The following is a 24,359-nucleotide window of genomic DNA, read 5'->3' as shown; positions in this document are numbered from 1 at the left end:
CCAATTCGCAGATGCTGGCCACAACACCATCTTCCTGGAGGAGGTGGGCCCCACTCGCTTTCTCATCTTCTGGTTCCACAACAGCTGGCACGGGGGGGAGACGGCAGTGCTGAACCTCCTCGGTAAGTGCCCACCACCGCCGGCCAGCAGGACCTGGGTTCCAGGGGAGTAGGAAGGCACTAGGCCAGCAGGGGAGCCCTGACACGCCAGCAGCTCAGGTGGGCCTCCGTTAGCTTCATGGACAGTAAGTCTGGAAGAAACCCGAGGTCGTGCCCCTCCCACCCTAGTGCAGCCCCGCGGTCTTGCCGGCGGCCCCCAGGCTGTAGGAGCCTCTGCTCTTCCCCGAGGCCATTAGGGCCACGGAGACCCACAGACAAGAAGCACAGGTAAGAGACGGGGCTCTGTGGGTTCACTGGGACATCTCAGCAGGGACCACGGCATCCTGGGTGTGACGTGGCAGCATCCCGACACGGCTGGGGAAATGTTCGTGTTTAGGAAACAGGCTGGCGGCCGCACTCGGGCCCAGAGGTAAGGGCTGTTCTTGGGCTTCACCCGTCACAGAGCTCTCCCGGGAGGGCGAGGGTCAGCGGCAGGGGCGCGGCAACGGGCCCGACTCCCTCCAGCCGCTCCAGCTCCAAGTGGCAGCTCCTCCTGCCCCCTCCAGCCCCGGGGCCTCAGCCGTGTCCCTGAGCTCTGCCTCCGTCCCCAGGGGGCTTCTGCTGTTCTCAAACCTCCCTCCTCTTTCCCTTAAGAGAACACCCGTCCCTGGTTTTCCTGCCCATTCTGAACCCAGCAGTTACCTCCTCATCCTAAGACGCTCGCCACACCTGCAAATCTCCTGCTTCCAGACTTTGCCCCATTTCCAAGTTCTGCGGCCCAGGACTCACCCCCACCTTTCAGGGGACCCATTCCGGCCATGCAGGGAGCACGAAGACGTCTGATTTGTGCATGGTCCCGTGTTGGGCCCCCAGATCCGCAGGGCCGGTGGGGTGAGGTCCAAGCGTCCAGGAGCCACTGGCCACGCCCAGGCCGAGAAGCGCAGGGGGCAGCAGACTGCGGACCCGGGGCAGAGCGATGCTCAGGAAAGGAGAGGCCGACCGTAGGGCGGGCAGGACTACTGCTGCCCCCGGCTACTTGCTTCTGCTTTGCGGGCGGTGGGTGCAGGACTGGCGTCGCGGGGCACACGATGGTGAACTTTCACCCGTGTCCCCCGGGGCTTCCCAGACACCGCTGGGTCGACCGGCCGGCCGGCCTTTAAACAACCCGCCAGCCAGACACCCACAGATGTTCTCAGGCCCAGCCCCGCCCCGACGCGGGCTGACAAAGGAAGCACTGGGGACAACAAGGCCCGGGGCCCGGAGGACGGGCCGGACCCCAGCCGAGGGCTGGCTGGGGCTCTGTGGGCCTGCCTCCTCTCCAGCCCGGCATGGGGCACTCCGGGCACACCCTCCCACTCTGGCCACGGCAGCTCATCCCCACAACCCTGCCTACACCCGGAAAACCCAGGGCCGTCTCCAAGCTCCCAGAACCCCACGGCCCGCCGTCTCAAATGACCTGCCGGAGGGACGGCCCTGCCGCTCTGTCTGCAGGCCGGAGCCCTACTGTGAGCTGGGACATCATGCAGATGTTTAAGAATTACCGTACATCAACTACATCTACCTGACCCGAATGGGTAAGTGGCCACCCTCGCCCCAGCCCCAGAGGCCGAAGGGTGCAGCTCGGACCCCCGCTCAGGAACCCGTGCCCCTCTTCACAGATCGCTGCCCGCGTGCCCGACAGTAAGTAGGCTGCTGGGCCCAGCTGAGTGACCTCTGACCCTGCAGGGCTGTGGCTCGGGGCCCCTCGAGCGGGGCGGTGAGGGGCGGCTGCTGCCCCACACCCCCGAGCACCGGCCACGCCAGCCGTGGGGACCATGCAGCCGGGGGCGGACGGCGCGGAGGTTTCTACCACTGGTTCTGCTGGCCGGAACCCAAGGTGGGGATGCCCACGGGGTCCCCCGGAGCACTGACAGGGGCAGGGCCAGCCTGGCCTGGGGGACCTGCCGAGAGGCTCAGGCCGGTCTGCAGGAGGAAGGGTATGGCAGAGCAGATGGGGGAAGGTCATGGAAGAACCCCACCCCCGGCCCAGGGGCAGAGCCCAAGGCACTGCGGGATCTGCCCCACCTGTCCCCATCCCTGAACCCACCCTGCCTGCCTCTCGCTCACAGGAGCTGCAAAGGACTGACGGTTCACAGTCAACCAAAGAGCTTTGAACCGCGGCCATCTCCCCAGGAAGCCCCCCATCTCCGAAAACCTTTCCTGGTGTGTCCAATAAATGACTCCTGCCCTGAGACCGAGCGTGCTCTGTGGGGGTGTTCCAGCCGGTGACCACACAGGGCCAGGGCCGCAGGGGTCAGAGAAGTGAGGACTGTCCCCCCGAGTAAACCCAGCTCACTGTGGGCTCATGTCCACATGGTGGAGGAAGCTGCTAGGGGTTCCCAGGGCGCCGTTCAGAAGTGATGGCCACACATGACGCAGGCAGTCAGCGAGGCCAGGCCCCAGGGCCACCCGGTGCCCAGTCTCAGGGCTTCCCAGGCAGCGGGGCCAGAAGCAGGTGTCGTGGGGACAAAGATGTCAGCACCATCCATCTAGGTCGGGCCCGGCTCAGGAGCCCCTCTGGCCACACACGTGTGTCTCTGCTAAATGGGGGCTGAGGCCCTGGGGGCAGGGACAGCCATTGGGCAGCTGGCAGGGGACGCCACCGCTGCCCCTTCCCCCTCCAACTGCGCAGGCCCTGCAGGTACATGCCCGCAGCCCCCACTGAGGCACACTGAATGCCCCAGCCTCCCCTCCACAGGTGCCCCGCTGCATGGAGGCCCTGTCCTCCCCCGGGGCCACCACATATGAGCCATCCCTCAAGCCCACCCCCACCTCAGACTGGGGGCTCCTGCCAGCAGTCAAGGGTTCCTCGAGGGGGTCTCTCAGGGCAGGCCGGCCGTTCAGCACCAAGGCCTGTGTCAGCCTGGGATGAAGGGGAGCTGGCTGTGGTGTCCCCCAGTCAGAAGAGGGGGTCTGCAATTGGGATGAGGCTCCCAGGCCCTCGGACTCACCCCCAAGACACCCCCAGCACCAAGAGGCCCTCCCTGCCCGATGCCCTCTGTTGTCACCACCCCTCGGGCACCCACCCCAGCCTCCTGCATCAGAAGCCACTGTACCCACCATTCCCATCAAGAGCGAAGCTTCCAGCAAGACCCAACACTGGAAGCACGTCCAGTGAGGTGGGGTGGCTGCCCGTCTCAGCGGCCCCAGGCCTCGTTGCTCAGCAGGTCAACAACCCCATCCTCTCCTGCTTCCTCCCGTCCAGGGGCAACACCAGTTCCCTCTCCTCGGCCTCCCGGAGCCCAGGCTACCCCTGCGTCCCACCCCCTCATCCTTTCTCCCCCAGCCCTCACCCTGGGGCAGCACCGACTTTGGCCCACGGTGACGTCTGTCTGGGTCCCGGTCTCGGGGCACCCGGTATCCTCGCTCCTCTCCGTGCCAGCACAGTTGCTCTCACCCCAGAGCCCCTGTCCCCCGCAACCCGCCACCCTCCAGGACGGGCCCAGCCCATCCTGGCCCACAACCTGAATGCCCTGTCCAGGCACAGGGAGGCGGACAGGCAGGGTGAAGGGACCCGTCTACCATCCTCTGAGCAGCGGGAATGGGACCTCCAAACTAGGGCACTGGCTGAGAGCAGGCCTGGGGGCCACTGGGCCCAGGTGATGGGCTGAGGGACAGTGGGGCCTACTGGGGGACAAGGTGTCCTGGCCATTGGCAAACGAAGGCGGGGCTAGAGACGCACCCAGCGGATGTCTGGCTCCCTCCGGTCTGAATGCCGGGGTCGGGGGGGCGGACAGTGAAGCCTGACCAGTCAAGCAAGGGTCTCCTCTCACTCACTCACTCACTGGCCAGCTGATATGGGCGAGGGAGCTTATGACTGTCCTGCCAAGAGACGACCAGAGCCTGGGGACAGATGAGAGGCCCAGGATGGCACCTCCTCCCAACAGCGGAGCACCCAGCCCCCTAAGGCAGGACCCGTGTGGCCAGAGAGCTGGATGAGGTCCCTGAGCAGAAACGAACACCTCGACCCAGACCCCAACTCACGGTGACCACAGTGGCCATGAGGCCCACGGAGCGAGAAGAGCAGCAGAGAGACGGGAGGATGGAGGAGAGCAGGCAGGACGCAGAAAGGGGAAGATACGGTATTAATGGTCACTGCTCAGACCAATGGCCAACTGTCACCAAGGCCCAGCTGTGAGCACAGCCCCCCCAAAATGTCCCAACCCAAGGGGAGTGTGGACTGAGAGGTTATGGCCTGAGGGCATCTAGGGTCCTGCTGGGGCCGCGTCTGTTCTGTGTGTCCTACTTCCAGGCACTCCTCATGGTGGGGGCAGCGGGGAGAGAAGGAGGTCACCGTGAGAGCCGGGCGGAGACTTGCTGAAGCCCCCAGCCACCCCCAAGGCCCCAGAACAAGCCTGAAGTCGCCAGCAGCACGGCTGGAAGCGCACAGTGAGGACCACTGCCCCCAGGGCCGGAATTCAGGTTCACAAAGCGTTGGAGCAGGACAGCGGGCAGGACGGCAGGAAGCGGGCAGCTCCCTGGACCCCGCAGCTCCTTCCAGCTCTGGCCAAGCCCCCAGCAGGTCCTGCGGCAGCCCCTCTCCTCCAGCTCCCCTGGGGGGGTCCTGCCATCAAGCCCCGCCTGCCTCTGCCCTGCATGTCACTGTCTACAGGGGGGAGGCCAGACCCCAGCCAGCTAAGCGATGGGGTTTTGCGTCCACACTCCTACAGCCGGCAGGGCAGGGGCCATGGCCCCACGGGGGAATGCTGCCTCTGGGCCACTCTCCTCCCCTGGGGGCTGGAGGGAGGGGCAGACATTGTCGATCAACCACAGCTCTCACCCCACAGGCCCAGACTGGGCCCCGGGGTCATCTGCCACACCCGCTCCAGGTGCCCCCTCCACGGGCTCAAGGTGCAGCAGGCCTGCCATCCGAGACAGGGCCTCGTCCCTGCCCTGCCAAGGGAGAGCCTAGGGCCGGGTCTCCTCCTCGTTCTCCAGGGCCTCGGCTGCAGCTCTCAATCTCCCTCAGTGGGTGCTGACCTGAGGTCGAAGGTGCGAGGGGGCCCCGGGGCTCGGAATCTGCCTGCTCTAGGTTAGCTTGACCAAAATCAGCTGCAATTTCCAGGGAGCCCTGGGGTGAACCCCAGCAGAGACAGACAGCTTCCTGGGGGTCAGGGCTCAGCAATGCTTCCCCAGGTCCCCCATGGGCTCAGGGAGCCGGAAACTCATGGGGGCAGGACCTGGCACCTGCCTCAGCCCTGACACGGCAGCCTGGCACAGCAGGGTCCCCCACAGCTGGGTTCAGGGTGCTAGCCTGATGGTGGGACACCTGCAGCGTCGTCCTCCCCCACTGGAGAGAGGCACAGGTGTGCACTCGAGCCACACACATGAACACGCGTGTGCACACCAGCAGCGATGCCCACGAGCACACACACACAAGAGCATGGGGGTCCTGAGGACTGGGGTCTGGGGGTGACAGCCGCCCCCCATGGGCACCCAGCCCCCCGCAAGCACCCCCCCCCAGCCACTGCCTGGCTCTCCTCCAGCCCCACCGCAGACCCACTCTGCCGGAGCTTCCATCCCACGCCAGCCGCTCTGCACGGTCGTCTGCAGTGACTCACAGACTGAATGGAACTTTCCGGCTGCGGGAATGGAAACGCATGCAGGTGCGAGGCAGGCAGCCCGGGCCAGGGGCTCAGGACTCACAGTCAGGAGAAGCCTACTCTCCTGGAGAACAGGGAGCCCTCTGGCCCCCGGAGCACTCGCTGGGCTGGAGGGTCACAGGGGGCTGGGGCGTCTCCAGAAAGGTATGAGCAGGAGCAGAGCGGTGAGGCCCTGGCCAGCCTGGGTCAGGGACGCACACCCGCCTCTGCTGGACTGAAAGGAGGGGAGAGGCAGGGCAGGATCTGCCGCACCTGACCACGGGGGCTGGGGATGCTCCTCCCAGTAACCCAGGCCTTCCCCAGCCCCCAGTGGTCCAGAGCCGCTGCAGCTGGAGCTGTGCCCGCCAGGAGAAGGGTCCAGATGCTGACACCAGGTGGCCCCTGTCCCAGGCACACCCACTCCTCGAGAGAAGAGTACAGAGGACCCCCCGCCTCAAAAGCAGGAAGACCAGTCCTTCCCTCGGGGCCCTGGTTGTGCTGAGAGCACCAGGGCCTCCCTCAACAGACCCCCGGGCCATGAGGGCCACTCGGACCAATCCCAGGGCATGAGAGGTGAGGTCGCATGCCTGCCTCTCCAGGGAGCCGGCCGGGAGCACAGAAGTCAGCCCCGGAGCGCTCCCCAGGCTGCAGGGCTATTCGCGGACTCTGCCAGGCCAAGAACAAACAAAGAAACAAAGCCCGGGGCAGATGCCCGCGCTCCAAGCGGAAGCCGTGCCATCTGCCCAGTGAGCGAGTGAATGGCGCTGATTACACAGACGCTCCCCAAGTCCCGATTTCCACAGGATGGCCGCCTTTAATCCCCAGCCTCCCCGGCCGCGGCCCGCCAGCCTCGCCACAGCTCAGCACAGCTGCCTCCCGAACCCAAAATAAGCCACACGGCACCCGACATGGACACGTGCGACACAGGCCTAGCAGGGGAAGAAGTCGGGGAAGATACTGTCCACCTCCTCCCGCAGGGCCAGGCTGGGGCAGCCCGCATCCGAGCCCCATGGCTCCAGGGGGCCATCCGGGAGCTCGTGGAGGCTGGGCTCGGGGTCCGTTGGGAAGCCTGGCTCGGCCCTGTCCAGCAGGCTGCTCCTGACCGCACTCCGAGAAGGGGCACGGGCACCTCTGCCCTCCACGGACCCTGGAAGCAGAGCAGACACGTCAGTCTGGGAACCGCGGCCGACATGGCAGGATCAAGGTGCAGAAGAGGCCACCCCTCTCTGTCCTGCCCAGCTTGGAAGCCCTTGACTCCCGAGTGCCACGACAGGTAGACGAATCCACTCCTGCTGGCCGTGCTCGAGACCTGGAAGGACCCATGAGAGCACAACAGGAAACCATGTGCCACATGGCTCATCTCACAGACGTCCTGCTCTCCAATCCTGATGCCCTCGCAAGGATGCTTAGGGGAAGGGAACACACAGACCCCGAACGGCAGGAGGCGCACAGCCAGCCCCATACACCGCGTTCACACGGGCGCTCCACGTGCACACGCGCCACCTTGTACTCCCCACCTGTGACCTCGACGACCACCAGCAGAGAAAACAGGCTCAGAGACAGACAGCAGAACCTCGGTAGCACACACCTCCCCGTGCATCCCAGCCACCTGCCCAGCCCCTCACCCAGACTGGCTGAGACCCTGAGGCGTGGCCCAGGCTCACCCCCCCCCCACTCACCCAGCCACCAGTCGGGACCAGTGTTCAGCAAGTAGGACACCCCGTCTTCCACATCACATCCCAACACGGGCCTGCGTGGGATCAGAAGACGTCATCGTGAGTGACCCCAGCTGAGCACAACTCCTTAAAGCTCAAGAGCAAAGTGCAGGAGCTCCAAAGTGGCTTCAGGTTCAGGATGAACAGGGCGCCCCTCCCTCCCCATCAGACCAAACCTGCCCACCAAAGACAGATGGGCCCATCCCGCCACCCGCTTCTGCTGGTTTCCCTCCAGCCTCTGCCACGCTCCCTTCCCACGCCCCAGCTGGTGCACGCTCACAAAACACAAACTCGTTTACTATCAGCCAAAACACAGACCGGCTAGAAACACGACAACGTTTTTGGAAACGCGTCAGAAAGCCACACTGCGGCATCTGGCTCAAACGGGCCCGGGCAGCCAGCTGCGGCCCGGGCACAGACAGCGAGGTGGGGGGGGCAGACTTCCCCGAGGCGGGGGCGGGCAGAGTACCGGCTGCTGCGAAGGCCCACCAGGGCACCCACCTGGTATCCAGCGTCCCGACAGGGTCGGCCCCGTCCGCCGGGGGCCCCACCCGGCCCAGGCAGCTCCGAGCCTCTGCACTCACCAGCGGGGAGGGCGGCTGCCACGCACAGGGAGGCCAGAGCGGGGGTGGCCTCAGGGCCTCGGGAGGACTTGGGCCTGGAGACTGGGACAGCAGGCTGCAGGGCTCTACGACAGAAGGGAGGTGCAGGGTGGCCTCCCGCAAGCCCTCGGCGCCCGTCCACAGTCCCCCGCACAGAAACAGGAGAGCTCAGAAGCAGGAGGCAGACAAACGACCCAGAGACAGACACCCGGGGCCGAGGGGCTGGGCAACTGGGGTCAGGGCAGATTCTCAGAGGAGACGCCCATTTGGCCTCGGCTCAGCCCTTAGAGCTCAGATACGGAACCCCGCCCCGGCTGCCCACAGTCCCTGCCCCAGCCTCTACCCTCAGGTCTCGCTCGCTGCTACGTGACCTCTGCACCCTCATGCCTGCCCTCAGCTCCCAAAGTTCCCCTGAGGCCCCAGCTCCGCCACCAGCCCCAGTGACAGGCGGTCCCCTCCCCCACTCCATGGGCACATTCGGGCAATCAGAAGGCACAGCCTTGGCTCCCAAGGCAGTCAAGTGCATGGGGCCTAAACCCCCCGCAGCCATTCACACCCAAGGAGTGACAGACGGCTGGGCTGCGGGGTCCAGCACGAGCCAGACGCAGTCATTGGAAATGCCCTGCGTGCGTGGCTGCACAGTAAAAGGACAGATGCCCTCCCTGTGCAGCCTGTGACTCACACGGCTCCAGAAGACAGGATCAGGAGGGCGCCAAGAAGCCCAGGTTGCAGGGGCTGCTCGAGAGAGCTGGGCACAGCAGTGGTCAGCAGCAGGCACAAGGACGGGACCCGGGGACCCCCAGAGGCCCAAAGTGAAGGAGGACCGGGGGCCTGTCCTCAGGGAGCAAAAGCGTGGACGCTGTTCCCCACAAAGGAGGACAACAAGGACAGACGAAGGAGAGCCTGTAGCCTAGAAGCCCGGGCACCTCGGCCGTGTCCATGAACCTGTTTGCCGCAGCTGCGAGCAGCGTGGGGTCCCCGAGGCTCACCCCGACACGTGGGTGTGTCATGATGAGACCACAGTAGGTGCCAAACTTCGTTGAGGAATGGACCCCGCCGTGCCCCGGGCTCAGAAGCCATCCTGCAGCCCAGGCCTGTCCCCTGGCGAGGACACCAAACCCATCCGCACTGCGACCTGCTCTCGCTTACCAGGGAGGACTGGCGGCCCCTCCACCACCTCGGCCGCCGCCGGCCGGGCCTCGTCCTCAACTGCGCCCGCGGTCCCACAGCTCACAGGAGCCGGTGGCCTAGGTGACAGAAGACAGAGGGAGATCCTGAACGGTCTGCATCTGCTGCCCCATGGGCCCCCCAGCCCCCAGGGGACACTAACACAGTCAGGCCGGAGGCTCCCGCGCCACAGTCTGGGGACCCTGCTGTGCCCGCACTCGACAGGACCTGCGGCAGAACATCCGTCTGCCACTCGCGCCACACCTCCCTGGACGGACCCAGAACCTACAACGGAAACGAGCCTCGTAAACCAGAACAGCCGAGCAACAGACACACACACACAGGACACGCAGGCCATGGGTCGTCACGGGCTGCCCCGCGGGGGTCTGAGAGGCTCAGCCTGAGCACAGACCACGGCCTGGAAGAGCAGAACGGTGGACGGAGGGGACGTCAGGGACTGAAGCGGGGACCAAGCTTGTTCCCGGGGGCTCCCACCTCACTGGGGGAGACGGTGCACGGACAGCTGGAACTGGCACAAACAGAGAACACCGCCCCACCGCCATCACAGCCACCCTGGCTGCCCCCGGGGGGCGAGATGTCCCCCGGCAGCCCCTCCATGCAGCGTAGCCCGGGCGGAACACCACTCACGGTGTGCGGCTCCTGGCTGGGAAGCAGGGTGCCGGCGAGCCGAAGGAACTGCACGGACATCTCCAGCACTGAGGCCATGTCCTCCCGCCGGCCATCAAAACGGGGCAGCAGGGCCCGCAGGCGCTCACAGCTCACCGAGATCCGCTTCCTGCTTCCAGACAAGCCACATGTCCAGCAGCCCACCTGGCTTTGGCCAGCGAGAAGGACCACGGCCACGGGCTCTCCCCTCAGAGGGACCCTGGGCTCACCCCTGGGCGGCTCTCGGAACAAGGTGACCCTTCAAGGTTGTGGGCCACAGGCTACCCAGATCTTTGCACCAGCTCTGGCCAGCCCGTCCCTGGACCACCCCTGCTAGAGACCCCGAGAGACACCCTTGAGCTGCCCAGGCCTGGGGTCAGAGAGGGGGCTGCCCAGGTGGGCCCTGGGAAGCCCGTCCCTTGGGTTTCCTTGCCGCATGCTAACTGCCCGCTGACTGCACGGCCCCCACATCCCTGTCCACTGCCCACACCCAGGTCACCAGTCTGACGTCCGCCGCTGCCCCCACCACAAGGCCCCGGCCAGCCCGGGACGGTCCTCCGCCCACCTGCGCTCCCTCTCGCTGAGCACGTTCCTCGGGAGGCCAAGGCTGGAGCCGGAGCCGGGGCGCTCGGGGGGCGCCCTGACCAGGCGGGCGGCCTGACCGTAGTCCTCGCTGCAGCCCAGGACGCTGGATGGGGACGAGCCACTGCCCAGGACAGGCAAGAGCGTGGAGCTCCGTGAACCCCAGAAAAGGCTGCCGAGACCCAGGGGCCCTCACGGTCTTCTCTGGGGGCCGCCGGGCGCGGTGGGGGCTGCTGCAGGGCAGGGGCCCCCTTGGCCCGCCGCCCCCCACGAGGCCTGCACAGGGTGCCCTGCCCCAGGCGGTCCCGACGGATGGGGACCTGCAGCTCGGGTCCCCAGCCCCGCACCCCTGAGCAGAGGCCTTCCGCCTGACCCCTCCAGCGCCCCCCACTTCCTCACCTGCACCCCCCAAGCGCAGCCTCAGGGCCGCAAGACGCCATGAGCGCAGCTGCAGTGACGTAACCACGCGCCGGGGACGCCACACCCCGCACCACGCATGCGTAAGGCCGGCTCCGCCCACTCACGTGGACCCCTGCCCCACGTGCGGCCCCGCCCCCCCACCCCGGCCCTCCCGCAGGAGCTGCGTTGCAGGGGTGTGCGGGCGTGGTCTGCGGGCTCTGAGGCTGGAGTCCACCCGCCTGTGTGCTCCTCTGCCCTCTCCGGGGGGATCGGAGGACGGGGGGGGGCGGGCCGCTCCCACTCCCGCTCAGCTGGGCTCAGCCACCTGCGAGGCCGGGCCTGCCCGCAGGGAGCCTAGCTAGGTAGGGGGACGCAGGCGAAGGCTACGCCTACCCGGGGAAGGAGGGCAGGAGCGTAGAGTGGTGTTCTGGACGGGGCGGGTCCCGGCATGTAGGTGGCAGGGAGGACGCTCCCCACGGTGTTGCCTGAGGCGGGGCAGCCACAGGTGTGGGGAGAGGAGGAGGAGCTGAGGGTTTCTGGAAGGTTCTGCAGCCAGGAATCCCGCTGGGGGGGTCCCAGAGGAGAGCGGACAGCTGGTCTGAGAACTGCCGTCGGAGATCTGTGCGATCGAGTCGGCTGGGAAGGGCTGGAGGACACCCACCGGCCCCGGAGGCCGGCAAGTCTGCAGTGCACTTGTGCCTGTCCCCGGAAACACGTCCCCTTCCCAGGCGCTCCTCCTCGGTGAAGTGCCACCCTCCGCCTAGGAGCCGGGGGCTCGCGAACCGCGCCCAGCTGTAGCTCTGGACGGCATCTTCCCTCCCTGGGCCTCCGCAGCGCCCCAGCTCCCAGGGCTGGCCGGCCTGCCTCCCCACCCTGCCTCTGGCCGCGCCAGTGCTCTCGGCCTGCCCAGCGCCACCCCCTCAGCTCACTGACGGGGGGGGGGGGGGAGCTCTGCTCAGAGCCCAGGCCCCGCAGGTCCTTGGAGCGTCCCGTGCCCGAGCGCCAGGCTCTGTCCGCTCCTCTTGCTGCGCCTCCGGGGACGCGGGCCGGCGTTGCTGGAAGGACCGAGCCCCCTCCCCCCAGGAGCGAGGAGCCCCATGCGCCCTTGGGGGTTCCCAGCGTTAAAGCGTGGCTGGGAGGGTTCCGAGCGCCTCGGTGGGGGGGGCGGGTCCCCGGGTGCGGATGCGCCCACGCGACCGGTCGCTGCGCCGCTGGCAGGGGACACGCCCCGCCTGGCGCCCGACCCCCACCCCGGAAAAGACTTTCTTCTGCTCGGAGGGAGAAAAGTGCGGTGCTTCGGCCAAGGCAAAGCAGCTTTTCCCTCCGCTCCGGATCCCAGCCGCTGCCGCCGCGCATGCCTCTCCCCGACGGGGCAGGCGTCCCGGGGGGCTCGTCCAGGGGGGCGCAGCGAGGGGCGCGCGGCACGGGCCACACCAACCGGACCTTCGTGTTCGACGACGGCAGATGCGCCCGCAGGTACGGCCGACGCTCCTGCCCCCTGGTGGAGGGACCCCAGTCCCGGCCTGCGCCCCCTCCCAGGAGCCTTGCACCCGAGACCCTCCCCCCTCCCCAGAGCCCCACATCCCAGGTCCATCTCCAGGCCCGCGCCTGCGAGCGCCCTCCCTCGCCTACCGGGGTGGGGGGACAGGACCGCTCCAAGCAGGAACCGGCTGCGCCAGAGGGGCACTCACCCCAACGACCCGCAGGTGCCCCGGGCTGGCGTCTGTGTGTCTGCGCTCTCAGCACGCAGGTGGTCCTGGCCAGGCCATCTTTAGGTGTGGGGCTTCAGCATCTCCCAGGCGCAGGGAGGTGCGGCCTCCCAGCCCCCCTCCACCCAACCTGGAAGAAGGGCTCTTGGGGTGCACGCCTGCGGGGGGGGGGTGGCTTTGCGGTCCCCAAGTGGGCCATGGCAGAAGGGTACTCCGCAGGGAAGCGGGGGTCCAAGGGCCGTCCTTCCAGGAAGGACCCAGACTGGGGTGTGGGAGGGAAGTGCGCTTTTACATCAAAGGCAGGAATCCTGGCTTTTGATTGTTTGATGTTTGGGCTTGTCCTTTCTCTTTTGGGTCCCGATTTGCTCAGCAACGTGAGAGTAGTTCCTGATATAGATTCTAGGTGGCTTGGGAGCCAATGACAGTCGGCCCCCCTTCCCCACGCAGTGTCCCAGGATGCCACGTGTCCTGTGCAGCCAGGTGACTGGCCCAGAGGGCACAGCGCTCCGGGCAGCCCCAGGGAAGGCAGAGTCCCAACAGACCTGCTGGGTTTTTTTGTCGCAACCCAGGGAAGGTCATGCTGGGTGAAAAGTCAGGCTGAATGGGGAAAGGGAGATTGGGTGAGGACCCCCAGGAGAAGGTCAGGCTGGATGGAGAGGCCACAGGAGAAGTTAGTCTGGGTAAGGACCACCCCCCACCCCTGCCCAACGAAGGTGAGGCCAGACTGGAGTGGGAGCAGCAAAGGACAAGGCTGCGGGGTTGGGGACGCAGGCTTCAGCTGGGAGAAGGAAGACCTTTCTTGGGTGAAATGGGGGCCTGGGTTGGGCAGTTTCCTGCCCCAGGCTTCACAGCAGGGGCAGCTCCAAAGTCCAGGGGCCTGGCTTGGCGCTCTCTCCAGACCTTGGGTGAGGCTCTGTCTTGAGAGGGGCTGCGTGATATCGGTAATAGCGCTGTGGTTCTGGGCCAGGGGGGTGGGGGGTTGTGGGTACCCCTGCCTGCTGCTGGTGGGGGCCGGCCCCTAAGCTGTGAGGTCAAGCATGAGAGGTCCTGGGAGGGCTCTTGGCTTTCTGGGCTGCAGGAATCTTTACCTTGGTGCCTGGACCCTGGGTCTAGCCCTGGGAGGTGGGGTCCCAGGCTCCGGCCACCCGTCAGGTCAATGGGCACTGCCCTTTTTATCCTCTTCCTCCCCCAAGTGTAGACATCATTGTCCTGCAGGTAACAATTGTTACGGAAGGGACAGAAGCCTGGGGAGGACGGTCCTGCCCCTGAGCTGGCCAGTGCTAGCTTTCTGGTCCAAGCCCTGTGGCCTTTCCCAGAACTGCCAATTCCCCTCAGCCCTATCCCTCCCCACTGGGGCTGCCATGGCCTCCTGTGGGTCCTGATGGCAGAGGGCGCAGAGAGCCAGGGCTGGCGTCCTGCCAGGGACGTGCCTGGCCAGAGGTCTCGGCCGGCCCTCCAGGCCCGTATTAGGGAGCAGTCCCTCCAGGGCAGCAGGAAGTGGCCTAGGCCTGAAGGGAAGGGTCCCAGGACCCGAGGTCCAGTCCAGCTTGGGCCGCGCGAGGGTGGCCTCCCAGCCTAGGGGGCTGGAGGGGACTCGGGTCTGCCTTCATCCAGGGGGGTCTGCAGCAGCAGCTCGGAAAGACAGCAGTGAGTGAGGAGACTGAGGTGGGGGTGGCCGCTGGGGGCTGTGCTTCTGTCAGAGGGTGGGTCTGTGGGTGTGACCTGTGTCCTCACGCCCAGCTGCCCCACGGCCGCTAAGTGTGCCAGTCCGTGCGCCCGCCAGCTTGTCCGCCCGTCTGGGTCTGAGTAACCCGCGGGGTGGCCGAGGTCGGCTCTGTGACTGTGACTTCCTCTCCCCACGGAGGGTTAGTGACTAAGTGTGAATTCTTCACCGAGGTTTCTGCTCGGGCTGCCGGAGGAAGCGGGGGTTTGCAGGCTGTTCGGAGGGCTGCCTGCCTTCTCTCCAGACAAGCCCCCGGAGCTGTGCCCTGGGCACGTCTCCCTGAGTGTGTCCGGAGCCTTGTGCGTGAAGGGGCCTGACGGGCGGGTGTGTGCGTGCCTGGGTGTGTGTGCGTGTGTCACACGTGCATTGCAGTAGGAGAGTGGGGCCCCTGGAATGTGGAGCGGGGGCCCTGCCTGCTGCTGGAGGGGGGTGGGGTGGGGGAGTCTGGGGGGCGCCCCAAGATGGGTGTTGGCTCAGGAGCAGCCCCGGACGCCGCAGGCGGTCAAGTCGGCTGGGGAGCTCTCGGGCCGTGCATGCGGTGGGTGTCCTCCTCCACACCTTCCCCCGATATCTTCTTCCCCTGCGGAGCCAGGGGCCTTGCCCAGGATGTGAGGCTCACAGTAGACGCTGGTGAGTTTAAAATGTTTGCGGGGGATGGAGGCGGGGCCGGGCCAGCTGCCTGGACTGAGTCCCTCGAGAGCCGCTCCGGAGAAGTCTGTGATGCCGTCCGGACCTTCCACGGGGGGCATAGTAGACAGTCTGCCGTGTTGTTGCTCTGGGCTGTCCCGTGGGGGACAGGGAGGTCTGGAGACCTCCAGACACGTCAGCCACCCTAGGCAATGGCTCTTGCTGGCCCATGATATTGCCTGACACACTGACAGCGACCGGGCCAGAGGCCGTTGCTGGGGACCTCAGCTGGTGCTGGTTTCCTAAAAAGAAGGCTGGCCGCCATGTCCTTGCTAGCAGAGGGGACCCAGAACCTTAGGACTCCGCTCTGGGCTGCTGGGCAGCAGCAGGAAGGGGCCGTGGCCAGGTCCCAAGCAGCATGGAGGCCATGGTGTCCGCTGCCCACACTGTGGCTCAGGCATAGGGGCAAGTGTCCTTGTCAGCTCCGCCCCTGCCGAGCCGCTGGGGACAGTGCATGGGGACAGAGCACAAGCTCACATTTCTCCTGAGGGGTCAGGGTGGGAAGCGGGCAGGAGAGCAGATGGAACTCGGCCTTTGTGGGGGTGCCCATGACTGCTGCGCTGGGCGGTGCAGGGAGATGGGGGTTCCTGTGGTCTCAGGGCCAGCACTTGAGGACCTGGTGGACCTGGAGGCCCAAAGAGGTCCTCCCTGACCCTGTGGGACACGGGTGTGGCAAGGCTCGGGGAAGTTGACCAACCTGTCTATTCCTCAGCCAAGTGACAGCCAGCTCTCCGGACTGCCCCCGTGGGGACCGTGACCAGAGCTCGGGGTTTGTACCCGCAGTAACCATGACAGGGCCAGGCCGGCAGGGGCCTGGGGCCCAGGAGAGGCTGACAGCCTGGCGTGGAGTCCTTGTGGGAGCCCTGAGGGTGTTGGTGGGAACGTGACCCTGGAGGTGCTGGCAGGTGTCAGAGGACAGGGGAGCCACCCAGCACTGGGTTCTCTTGGATGCTGAGAGCACGAGACTCAAAGAGCCGAGGACCTGCCAGGAGTGAGGTGTCACGCGTGGACAGAGTGACAGCCCCACCGGGCTTCTGTTTCATGAGGACACCTCTGCAGGGCAGGGCAGCCTTCGGGGGCATGCCCCGTGGCCAGCTCTGTGGGCTGAGCAGGGGCCTGGTGGGGACAGATGGGTTAGCCGTGCTCTAGGGGAGCCCCCATGCCCGGCCATGACAGAGGCAAGTTCATGTTCCCACCTCGGGCTGGCTGTCCTGATGGGTTCCTAAGGGCCCCCCATCCCATGTGTCCTGCTGGAGGTACAGGTCCTCGGGCACCTTTGGCCAGAGGATGGAACGCTGCTCTCGGGCAGGACCAGCTAAGGGTCGTGGGCACCCAGTGGGGGATCTGGCGATCTGGACATGGACCCACCGCCCATCCCTGAGGGACCAGGAACAAGGACAAGACATGTCCTTGTTGGCGTGTGCAACGGGGGGCTTTCTTAAGAGGTAGGCCCAAGCCCAGCTGGGTGGGCGGGGTGGGGACTACAGATCCCCATGGCTTCTGGGTGGACATCGGGCTCAGGGCAGGTCAGTGGCAGGGACAGGGCCCTGGGCCTAGGCCCGAGGCCCTGCATCCCCAGCATGACCAAGTCCTTCCTGCCTGCCCTCCGGGTTAGCTCCGTGCATGGAGAGAGCTACTGTGAAGGGTCTGTTCCGGTGACTTTCCAGTTTGAATTCAGCTCAGTGACGTGTTCCAAGCTCTCCCTCTGGAACTCGACGCAGAGGGGAGGCAGTGGGGAGCCAGCAGTTCGAGGCAAGGAGTCAGAGCCCCGTCCCCTGTGGAGAGAGGGCGGATGCTCCCCAGAGACGCCTGCCCGCCTGCTGCTGAGGAGCTTGAAAGGTTCTGGGTTTTTAATTATCGGCAGAGGAAGCACTTAGCCGTCCGTGGCTGTCCGCTTCCTCGGGCACCATGCCCGCTCTCCACTGCCCCCCGCCCCGACGACGCTGCAGTGACCTCGGGGCTCTCCTGGAAGATGAGCAGGTGTGCGTGGGGCCGTGCTCACACACATACCCATGCACACGGGCGTACTCACACACGTGTGCTTACATGTGTCTGTGCACACGTCCACGTGCGCACGTCCCCCATCCCCAATGCCTCTGATGGGCGTGGTTCTCCAGGCTCCTTGGGAATTTTGAACCGAGTTTGAACCACAGAGGGACACGTCATAGGAGAGACACCGTGTCCCTTAGAGAAACTGCTACTCGCCGTGGGCCCTGGGACAGTCCATTAGCACGGTCAGCAATCCGGCCCTGGGGAGAGGAGCGTTTTCCCAGGACACCTCACACCCGGTGTGGGGAGCAGAGCACTTCTCCCCAGAGGCCTGCCCAGAGGTGGGTCCAGGACAAGGGCCAGGGGACGGGTGCTCCAGCCTGGGGAAGCCGGGGGCAAGGCCAGTCCTGGCCTCCCGGCCTCCAGCAGCAAGCTCATGTGACACAGGCTCCTCGTGTAGCATTGTGGATGGGACGTGGCCTTTCCACATGCTGCTGCCCCTGAACCAAGGTCACCGCACGGTGGGGACAGTCCGTGCCCACAAGCTGGGTGCCCAGAGGAAACGCCCTCTTGTGGAGGTTCTTTGGGACTGGAGTTGTGCTATCTTCAGTGTGAGACCCCCTGTGAGGGCCACGTCTCCAGGCGGGACAGCCCTGCTGTTCCCTCATAGCCAGGGCATGGCTCCCAGCGGCTCCGCTCGTGTCCGCATGGCAGGCACGGGGGCCGCCCCACGCCCTCCCCGTTCTGGACGTGCCCGCGCTGGGCTCCGTCTCCCCGAACGCCAGAGGGGCGGAAAGCTTCTTCAGCGAACGCTGACCACTTTGTGTGTGTTCGTTGACCTGCCACGTACCCGTCCTTCGCCGTTCTGTGCCCATGTGTCTTTCCTCTGTGACCTGCAGGCGGTCCCGTGGGGGACCTGGTGGGATTGCTGCTGCCGGCGGCGGTGGCTGTCCCTGGAGATCGCGGTTCTGCCCTCCGCTCCGTTTCTCGACGTGCTGTTGTCGTCACGCGTTAGAGGCCTTCTCCACGCCAGATAGCTTTTCCCGGCGTCCTGTTCCAGTCTCCTCCATGGGCGGCCGCAAGGTGGGGTCTCGTGTTCACCGCAACCCTGGTACCTGCGTTCCAGCGCCTACCCCGCCAGGCCCACGTCCCCATGTCCCGTCACCGCGGTTGGTGTGGGTGGGGAGGGCCACCACGCCCACCACCCCTGCATGTCCCCAGCTCCCTGCCACGTGTCCTTTCTCGTGCCCAACCCCAGGGCTCCCGTGGCTGCGGCTTGTGCCGACAGCCCCGAGGCCGGTCTTGGCCCGGGTTGCACATTTATTTTTCGGTCTGAATTTTGGAAACAGTTTGTCACATTTTGAGAGATTGACCACATGTGTTGCTGGGAATGAGTTGCTGCTTTGTCTAGGGAACACTCTGGGGACCTGTCGGGAGCATGACCTTCTTGTCCTGCTAGCGACGGCTTCCAGCTGGTGTCCGCGTGCCGGGTGGTCTCCCCCGCAGTCCCCTCGGCTCCAGGGGTCCGTGCGCCCACCGTGAGCGGGGTCTGTCCGAGATGCTCGCTGCCGTGTTCTTGCTCCTGCTCCTGGCTTGTGGGTGTGCTCAGGTGGGGCTCGGTGACGAGATGCTCCCGTTTGTTCTCGGTGACGAGATGCTCCCGTTTGTTCTAACAGTTCTTGAGTTGATTCTCTCGGGGGTTCTGGGCGTGCTGGCCACACGCCAGGAGACGCGTGCATTTCTTTTCAGCCTTCGTTCTTCTGGCTCTTGTCTTTGTCCCCTGGGCTGGCTCCTGTCGCACCAGGCGGACTGGCGTCCCAGGCCACAGGCACCATGTTGGCCTCGATTGCTGGAAGGTTCCTTTTATTGTTGTTAATTAGGGTGGGGGTGTGTCTTCCTCTGTGGAACGTATCCGTGGGTTTTGGATCTTAACAAATATTTTTTTGTACCTGCCAATGAGATCCAGATGGACTGTGTCCTTGAATTTCACAGCATAACAAAGTACGTTGCACGTTTTTTTAGGTAAACTGAATTTGGTTTTGGTTGTGCGACATTAACAGCTCCTGGATCCCATCGTGAACAGTCGATTCAGGCTGTTTGTACAGCGGGTCTTAAGGGAGATGGGCTGATGCTAACATTGGTCCCGTGCGAGTGTGACTTCAGTGACGGGTTGGGGCCGACCCCGATGGAGGAGCAGAGAAGCTTCCATTGCCTTCTGGGCTCTGGAGCCGTCTGACTGAGGGGGCAGAAACAGCGTGTAAGACCGTTAGGTCCTGGTGCCTTTGGTGGGAGGAGCAGGTCTTTGACCCTTTACCTTCCCGTAGTCCTGCTGACGGACTCCTTGAGCACCAAAGGGGCCAATGCAAGCAGGACAGAGAAGCAGGACTTCCTGGCTCTCGGGGCTTCCCCTCGCCACCCAAAGGCAGCAAGCACGTCTGCTGGTAGCAGGAGGCTCCGGCATCAGGCCAGCCTGGCTTCTCTCCCCCGTGGCCTATTCCTGAGCTTCAGGTCCTTGGGCTCCATGAGCCCATGGGTCCTCACCTCAGAGGAGAGGTGCTATGAGTCCTGGCTCTGTGCTCTTTGTTTCCGGGACTCCATGCCACCCCGCCGGGCTGCCGAGGCTCTCCTCCCACAGGGTTAGGGGTTTGGGGAGCGGGAAAGTGCACGCACGGAACTCACTGTGTGTCAGGCTGTATGCATCCTTTCCTGTCTTCGGCCTCTCTGCCTGGGGTCAGCATCACAAATCCCAGCTCCCCAGAGGGGCCTCTAGCTGACCTGGAAATGGCAGGATGGGGCGTTGGCCACCCCAGGAACCTGACACTTGGGGTCGGAACCTTTATCCATGGGAACTTGGCCAGACGCTGCCCAGCCAGCCTGGAATTAGACACTGATGCAGATGAAGCCGTCCTGTGCCAGGGTTACACCGTATGTGTCACACTCACCTCCTTTTTACCCCTTTACAACCGGCCTGGGAGGATGGAGGCACTCTTACTTATAGATGAGGAAGCTGCGGCTCAGAGAGGGGCAGTGACTCCACTGGGGCTGCCCAGCATGAACTGAGGGGACAGTCCTGAGCCTTGCTTGAGCCCTCTGACCCCTCTGCTGCTGCCTGGGCCTCATGCTTGGTGCCCACGGGCCCTGAGAGTCTCCAGGAGGAGCAGGGACGTCCCCCACTCTACCCTGGCTCCAAGGGTTGCAGGTCCCACAGAGGGGGCTCCCGGGCTTGTCCTGAGGGCATGTGAGGGCTGGGGAGATGGGAGCCTTCCTTGGGCCACCAGAGCACACGGTGCTTGTAGAAATCAGCGGTCCTCCGGTGTGGCCACATCACAGGAGATGTAAAGACAGCGGGCACAGTCGCGGACTTCCCAGGCTTCCTCCCCAGGTCCCTCAGGTCAGGCGGGGAAAAGGGAGCAGGAAGGGGGCAGTGGACACTGTGTCTGGGCAGCCAAGCCAGGGTCCTGTCCCTGCCCCACCCAGACCACCTCAGCCGCGGCAGGGATGGGACAGCATGCCTCCCGGGTGCCCAGAAGCTCTCAGGGACACGTGCCTTGGGGCTTGGGGAGAGGTCTCTACCAGACCCCAGTGTCTCAGGGAGCATGGCTCAGCCATGGGCCACTTTCCAGGAGACCCCGGGGGCCCCAGCCCTCAGCCAGCACAACAAACAGTCCTGGGCTTTCAGCTCTGCTGGAGGAACAAGGCAGGGTGCCAGGAGGCCTGTGGGGTGCCCGTGTACTGACTCCAGTGTCCTGTGTCCCAGCGGCACCATCGGGGATGAAGGCAACACAGCCTTACCCACCCCAGGAGTGGGAGGCCAGGCCTGCCGGCTCCTGGTACACTTCCTGCCCCCACGCCCACCCCCACGCAGCGGAGTCCCCCCCCCCCGAACTCTTCAGCGGACCCTGCAGGTCTGGGCCTTGAGGTTAGGAGAGACGGAGGACCCAAGGCAGCTCAAGCCTGGGAAGGAATCGGGCAGCCCTGCCCGGGGAGCTGGCAGTCTCTCGGGGTTCTGCCACTGAAGGAGGCTTTCAGCAAGAGAGGAGCCAAACAGAGAAATTACAGCCCCCAGGCTCTGCCCTCCTGCCTGCCTGCACCTCCCCCACAGCCCAGCCGGCGTGTGACTAAGGAAAAACACGCAGCCACACTGATGCAATTAGGAAAATGTTGTTTTTCAATCATTGCCAGATCCTCGGGGTTGACCTTGTAACCTGGGAAAATAGCGTGCGGGCGTGTCGGGCCTGCGCCTGCCACTTGCAGCTTTGGCCTGAGAGTGCTCCGAGTCCTTGAGCAGCTCTGAGGCCTGTGGGATGGGGGTGCCGAGACCCCCCTGTTGTGTGTTCAGGGCACAGGGAGTGTGGGATGAGCCCTTGCTGGGGGCTCAGGGAATGTGCCTGACCCTCTGGGTTTGAGGAAGGAGAGGAGGGCTTCTAGGCGCCCGCCTGCCTGCCTGAGAGGATCTTGTGCTCCAGGTGAGTGCCCCCCAACCCTGCAGCCGCTCCCAGCCTCTGGGCGCAGCCTGCCCTCAATTTTCCAGCTCGGGGAACAGAGTGTGGTCAGCAGACTCCTGTGCCTGCCTGGAGGCCAAGTCCAGCTCCTGCGTCCTCCTGCCACCCTCCTGCCAGCCCAGCTTTAGACTGGGGAACAGGGCTGCTAAAGTGGAGGGCACTGTCCCCAGCTCCTTCTGCTCTCCCTGGAGCAGCTTAGAAGGGGCCCAGGGTCCAGGAGGCCCAGCCCAGGGCCCCCCTACTCTAAAGAATCAGAGCTGTGGTGTGGCCCTCCTCGGGGTTTTCGCTCTTACAGGAGCCTGGGGAGGGTGAGCCCGGCAGGTAGAGGCTGCAAGGGAAGGATTCCTATTTTCTCCCAAACACCCCACCATGGGCTGTCTGGGAAGCAACACCAAGGGGTGACCTGGGGCTGGACTGCCCTGGGAGGTCTGCCGATGCCAGAGGACCGGGAGTCCAGGGTGAGGTCGGGAGCCTGGGTCCCTTTTTGCACATCTGTGCCACGGAGGCATCCCATTAAGAGATGCGCAGGCTGTCCTGCTGGGCCAGGAGCCACTGAGCTGTTCTGAGGTTATGGGCTCAAGGGGTGGTTAGTGACCCTCTCGCCTGGAGAGCAGAGAGGGCGCATGAGCCTTGGGAGCTGCTGCTGCAGAAGGCCAGGAGCCTGGGGGTGGCTGCACTGGCATCTGCCCACACTTCTATTACAGGTAACTAGCCAAAACTCACTCCAGTGTGGTGATGGGGGCGGACGGGGAAGGGGCAGGAGCCCCGAAAGACGCTTGCAACTCCAGGGAGCCTCTTGGCTTACCTAGTCTGGCCCCAAACCCCCTGTGCCAGCATGGTCGAGTCTCTTCCACTCAGGTGATGGGGGCAGGGGGCTCTGTGGTCTCTGAATTCTGTGGACACCGCCAAGGGCAATTCAGCCCTCCCCAAGTGACACCCCACTCCTAGGCTCTGATCTGAGACAAGCCCCTTGGCCCCAGGGAGGCCAAGAACAGGGTCCTCTCTTAAGTCTTCTGGTCAGGCGCTCCCCCTCCCCAGGAGCCCGAGGTTCTGGGAGGAGGTCTCTGGGTCAAAGACGGGTGTTCTGGACCTGGAGGAAAACTGAGCAGACAGCCTTAGCCGCAAGGATTGTGGAGGGGGCTGCTGGGCGGGCTTCATGACCCTGAACAGGCCTCGACAAACCTCTCCCTGTGTGCTTTGGAGTGAGCCCCTGACAGGTGCTGTGCGTTCCAGTGGCCACAGACCTGGTGGGTAGGGTGGAGTTGGGGGGGGCGGGGGTGGTGTGGGTGACAGGGGCCTGCAGAAGGCAGGGCTGGGTAGGGAGGGGACGGGGGTGCAGGTGGGGTGAGAGCTGCTGTGGGCTGACCAGGCAGGGGTCTCTGGAAGGGGAGGGGGATGCACAAGGGGAAGGGGATGCAGGGGGGAGGGGTGGTGGGTCCAGGGAAGGGGAGGGTTGTGCCTGGCTGACCCAGCAGGCAGGGGCCTGCAGGGGGCGGGGGGAGTCAGGTGGGCTGGTTGGGGCTGCATGAAGCTTACCGGGCTCCGAGTGGAGGGGGTACTTGAGGGATGTGGGCCGGGGCCGCCCTCCCGCTGACCCCGCAGGCGGACGTGTGTGGGAGATGGGGGTGGGGTGGGGGTACTTGGGGGTGCAGGCCGCGGATGGCTCTGCTGACCCTGCGGGCGGGGGTCTGCGGGAGGCGGAGCCCCCGGGGGGCGGGGGGCGGGCGCGGCGCGGGCGCTGGCTGAGGGGGCGCTGGCGTGTGCCCGCAGGCAGCCCGGCGGCGGGGACGGCGAGCGCCCGGACACCGGCAGCTTCAAGATGAGCGACCTGGACACGGAGGTGCTGCCCTTGCCGCCGCGGTACCGCTTCCGGGACCTGCTGCTGGGAGACCCGTCCTTCCAGAACGACGACAGGTAGGGGCGGGGGTCGCCGTGCGCCCGGAGCTGTCCGCGGTGCTGGAGTCCGGCGCGCCGCCCGCTGCCCTTCAACTTTCCCGGGCTTCCGGGCTTCCGGGCAGGGGAAGTTTCGGTGGGGGCTGGGCGAGGGGGCGCGCATCTTCCTGCAGGGGGCCCGGGGGATGGGACGGGGAGCTCTGCACTGGGGAGTCCTCCCAAAGACCGCCCCCGGCCTGGCCTCCCCGCTGCGCGTGCCTGTCCCCACCCCCAGCCCGGCTGACTTGGGGGACAAGGCCAGGGCCAGAAGCAAGCCGGCGGCCGAGCCCGGGAGTCTGGCTGAAGGCCGGTGTCCTCCAGACTCTGGCTGCGGCCGTTTACTCTTAGCTAAGGGAGCTTCTTTCAAGCTCCTGCCGTGGTCGCTTAGGGAGGGTGACCACGGTCCCTCACCTTCAGTTCTCCTGCCTGGAGAAAACCAACATGAGTCTTTTGGTAAGAAACCCGCAGAACCAGCTCTTGGGAATAATTCATACACCAGGAGAGCTGGCAGGAAGCTGGAAGAAATGTTGCTTTTCTCTGCCTTTTCCCCAAATAGCTGTCTTGGGTAAACACCCGGCAGTTAAGCTCCGTCAGCCTCAAGGGAGGCGCTTTTCCACCCGCCTTCACTGCAAGCGCAGGGCCTCAGCGGCAGAGCCTGCAGGGCTGGGGAAGGAGCTGGCTCTCCTTGCTGGGTGTGCCGAGCCGCCCTCCATGGCCCCGGGGCACCTGCAGGTCCCTCCCCGCCCAGCCCGGGACCAGCTGGGGGAGGTCCAGTGTCCCTCCCACGGTGCAGCCAGTGCAGCCCTTGGCGTCAGCACCTAGCGCACACGAGTTGAAAGGGTCGGACTCAGACTGAGCCCCTGGGATGATCGTTTGCTGAAGCTAACCTGGGAAAAGTCAGATTTGTGAACAAGGTCAGTGTGTAAGGACGGTGAGGAGCTGCCAAAGCATGTGAAAAGGGGTTTTA

The 24,359-nt window shown here is 65.3% G+C and overlaps 2 protein-coding genes across 4 annotated transcripts in view; one reads left to right on the top strand and one right to left on the bottom strand.

The window, feature by feature from the left end:
• Positions 1-6,513: 6,513 nt before the first annotated feature.
• SOHLH1 (spermatogenesis and oogenesis specific basic helix-loop-helix 1) lies at positions 6,514-10,960 on the bottom strand. The gene is made up of 8 exons (XM_047698845.1): positions 10,851-10,960; positions 10,435-10,575; positions 9,852-9,999; positions 9,367-9,488; positions 9,186-9,283; positions 7,936-8,122; positions 7,399-7,469; positions 6,514-6,866 (listed from the first exon to the last, which is right to left on the bottom strand). The coding sequence occupies exons 1-8, from the start codon at positions 10,889-10,891 to the stop codon at positions 6,649-6,651; spliced, it is 1,026 nt and encodes a 341-aa protein (XP_047554801.1). The 5' UTR covers positions 10,892-10,960; the 3' UTR covers positions 6,514-6,648.
• A 1,244-nt stretch (positions 10,961-12,204) lies between these two features.
• The window catches only part of KCNT1 (potassium sodium-activated channel subfamily T member 1), a 62,322-nt gene continuing 50,167 nt past the window's right edge, over positions 12,205-24,359 (top strand). For 2 of the 3 annotated variants that reach the window (XM_047698797.1, XM_047698796.1), the window contains exons 1-2: positions 12,205-12,326; positions 23,231-23,374. In XM_047698797.1, coding sequence (XP_047554753.1) covers positions 12,205-12,326; positions 23,231-23,374 — 266 coding nt within the window. Of the gene's footprint in view, positions 12,327-21,255; positions 21,425-23,230; positions 23,375-24,359 lie in introns of those variants that run through there. The other variant, XM_047698802.1, reaches the window with a different exon arrangement.

This window comes from Lutra lutra, chromosome 13 (assembly GCF_902655055.1).
Source record: "Lutra lutra chromosome 13, mLutLut1.2, whole genome shotgun sequence".
NCBI classification, from domain to species: Eukaryota; Metazoa; Chordata; class Mammalia; order Carnivora; family Mustelidae; genus Lutra; species Lutra lutra.
Note: the sequence above shows the minus strand (reverse complement) of the source record. Positions and strands in the feature narration are given on the sequence as shown.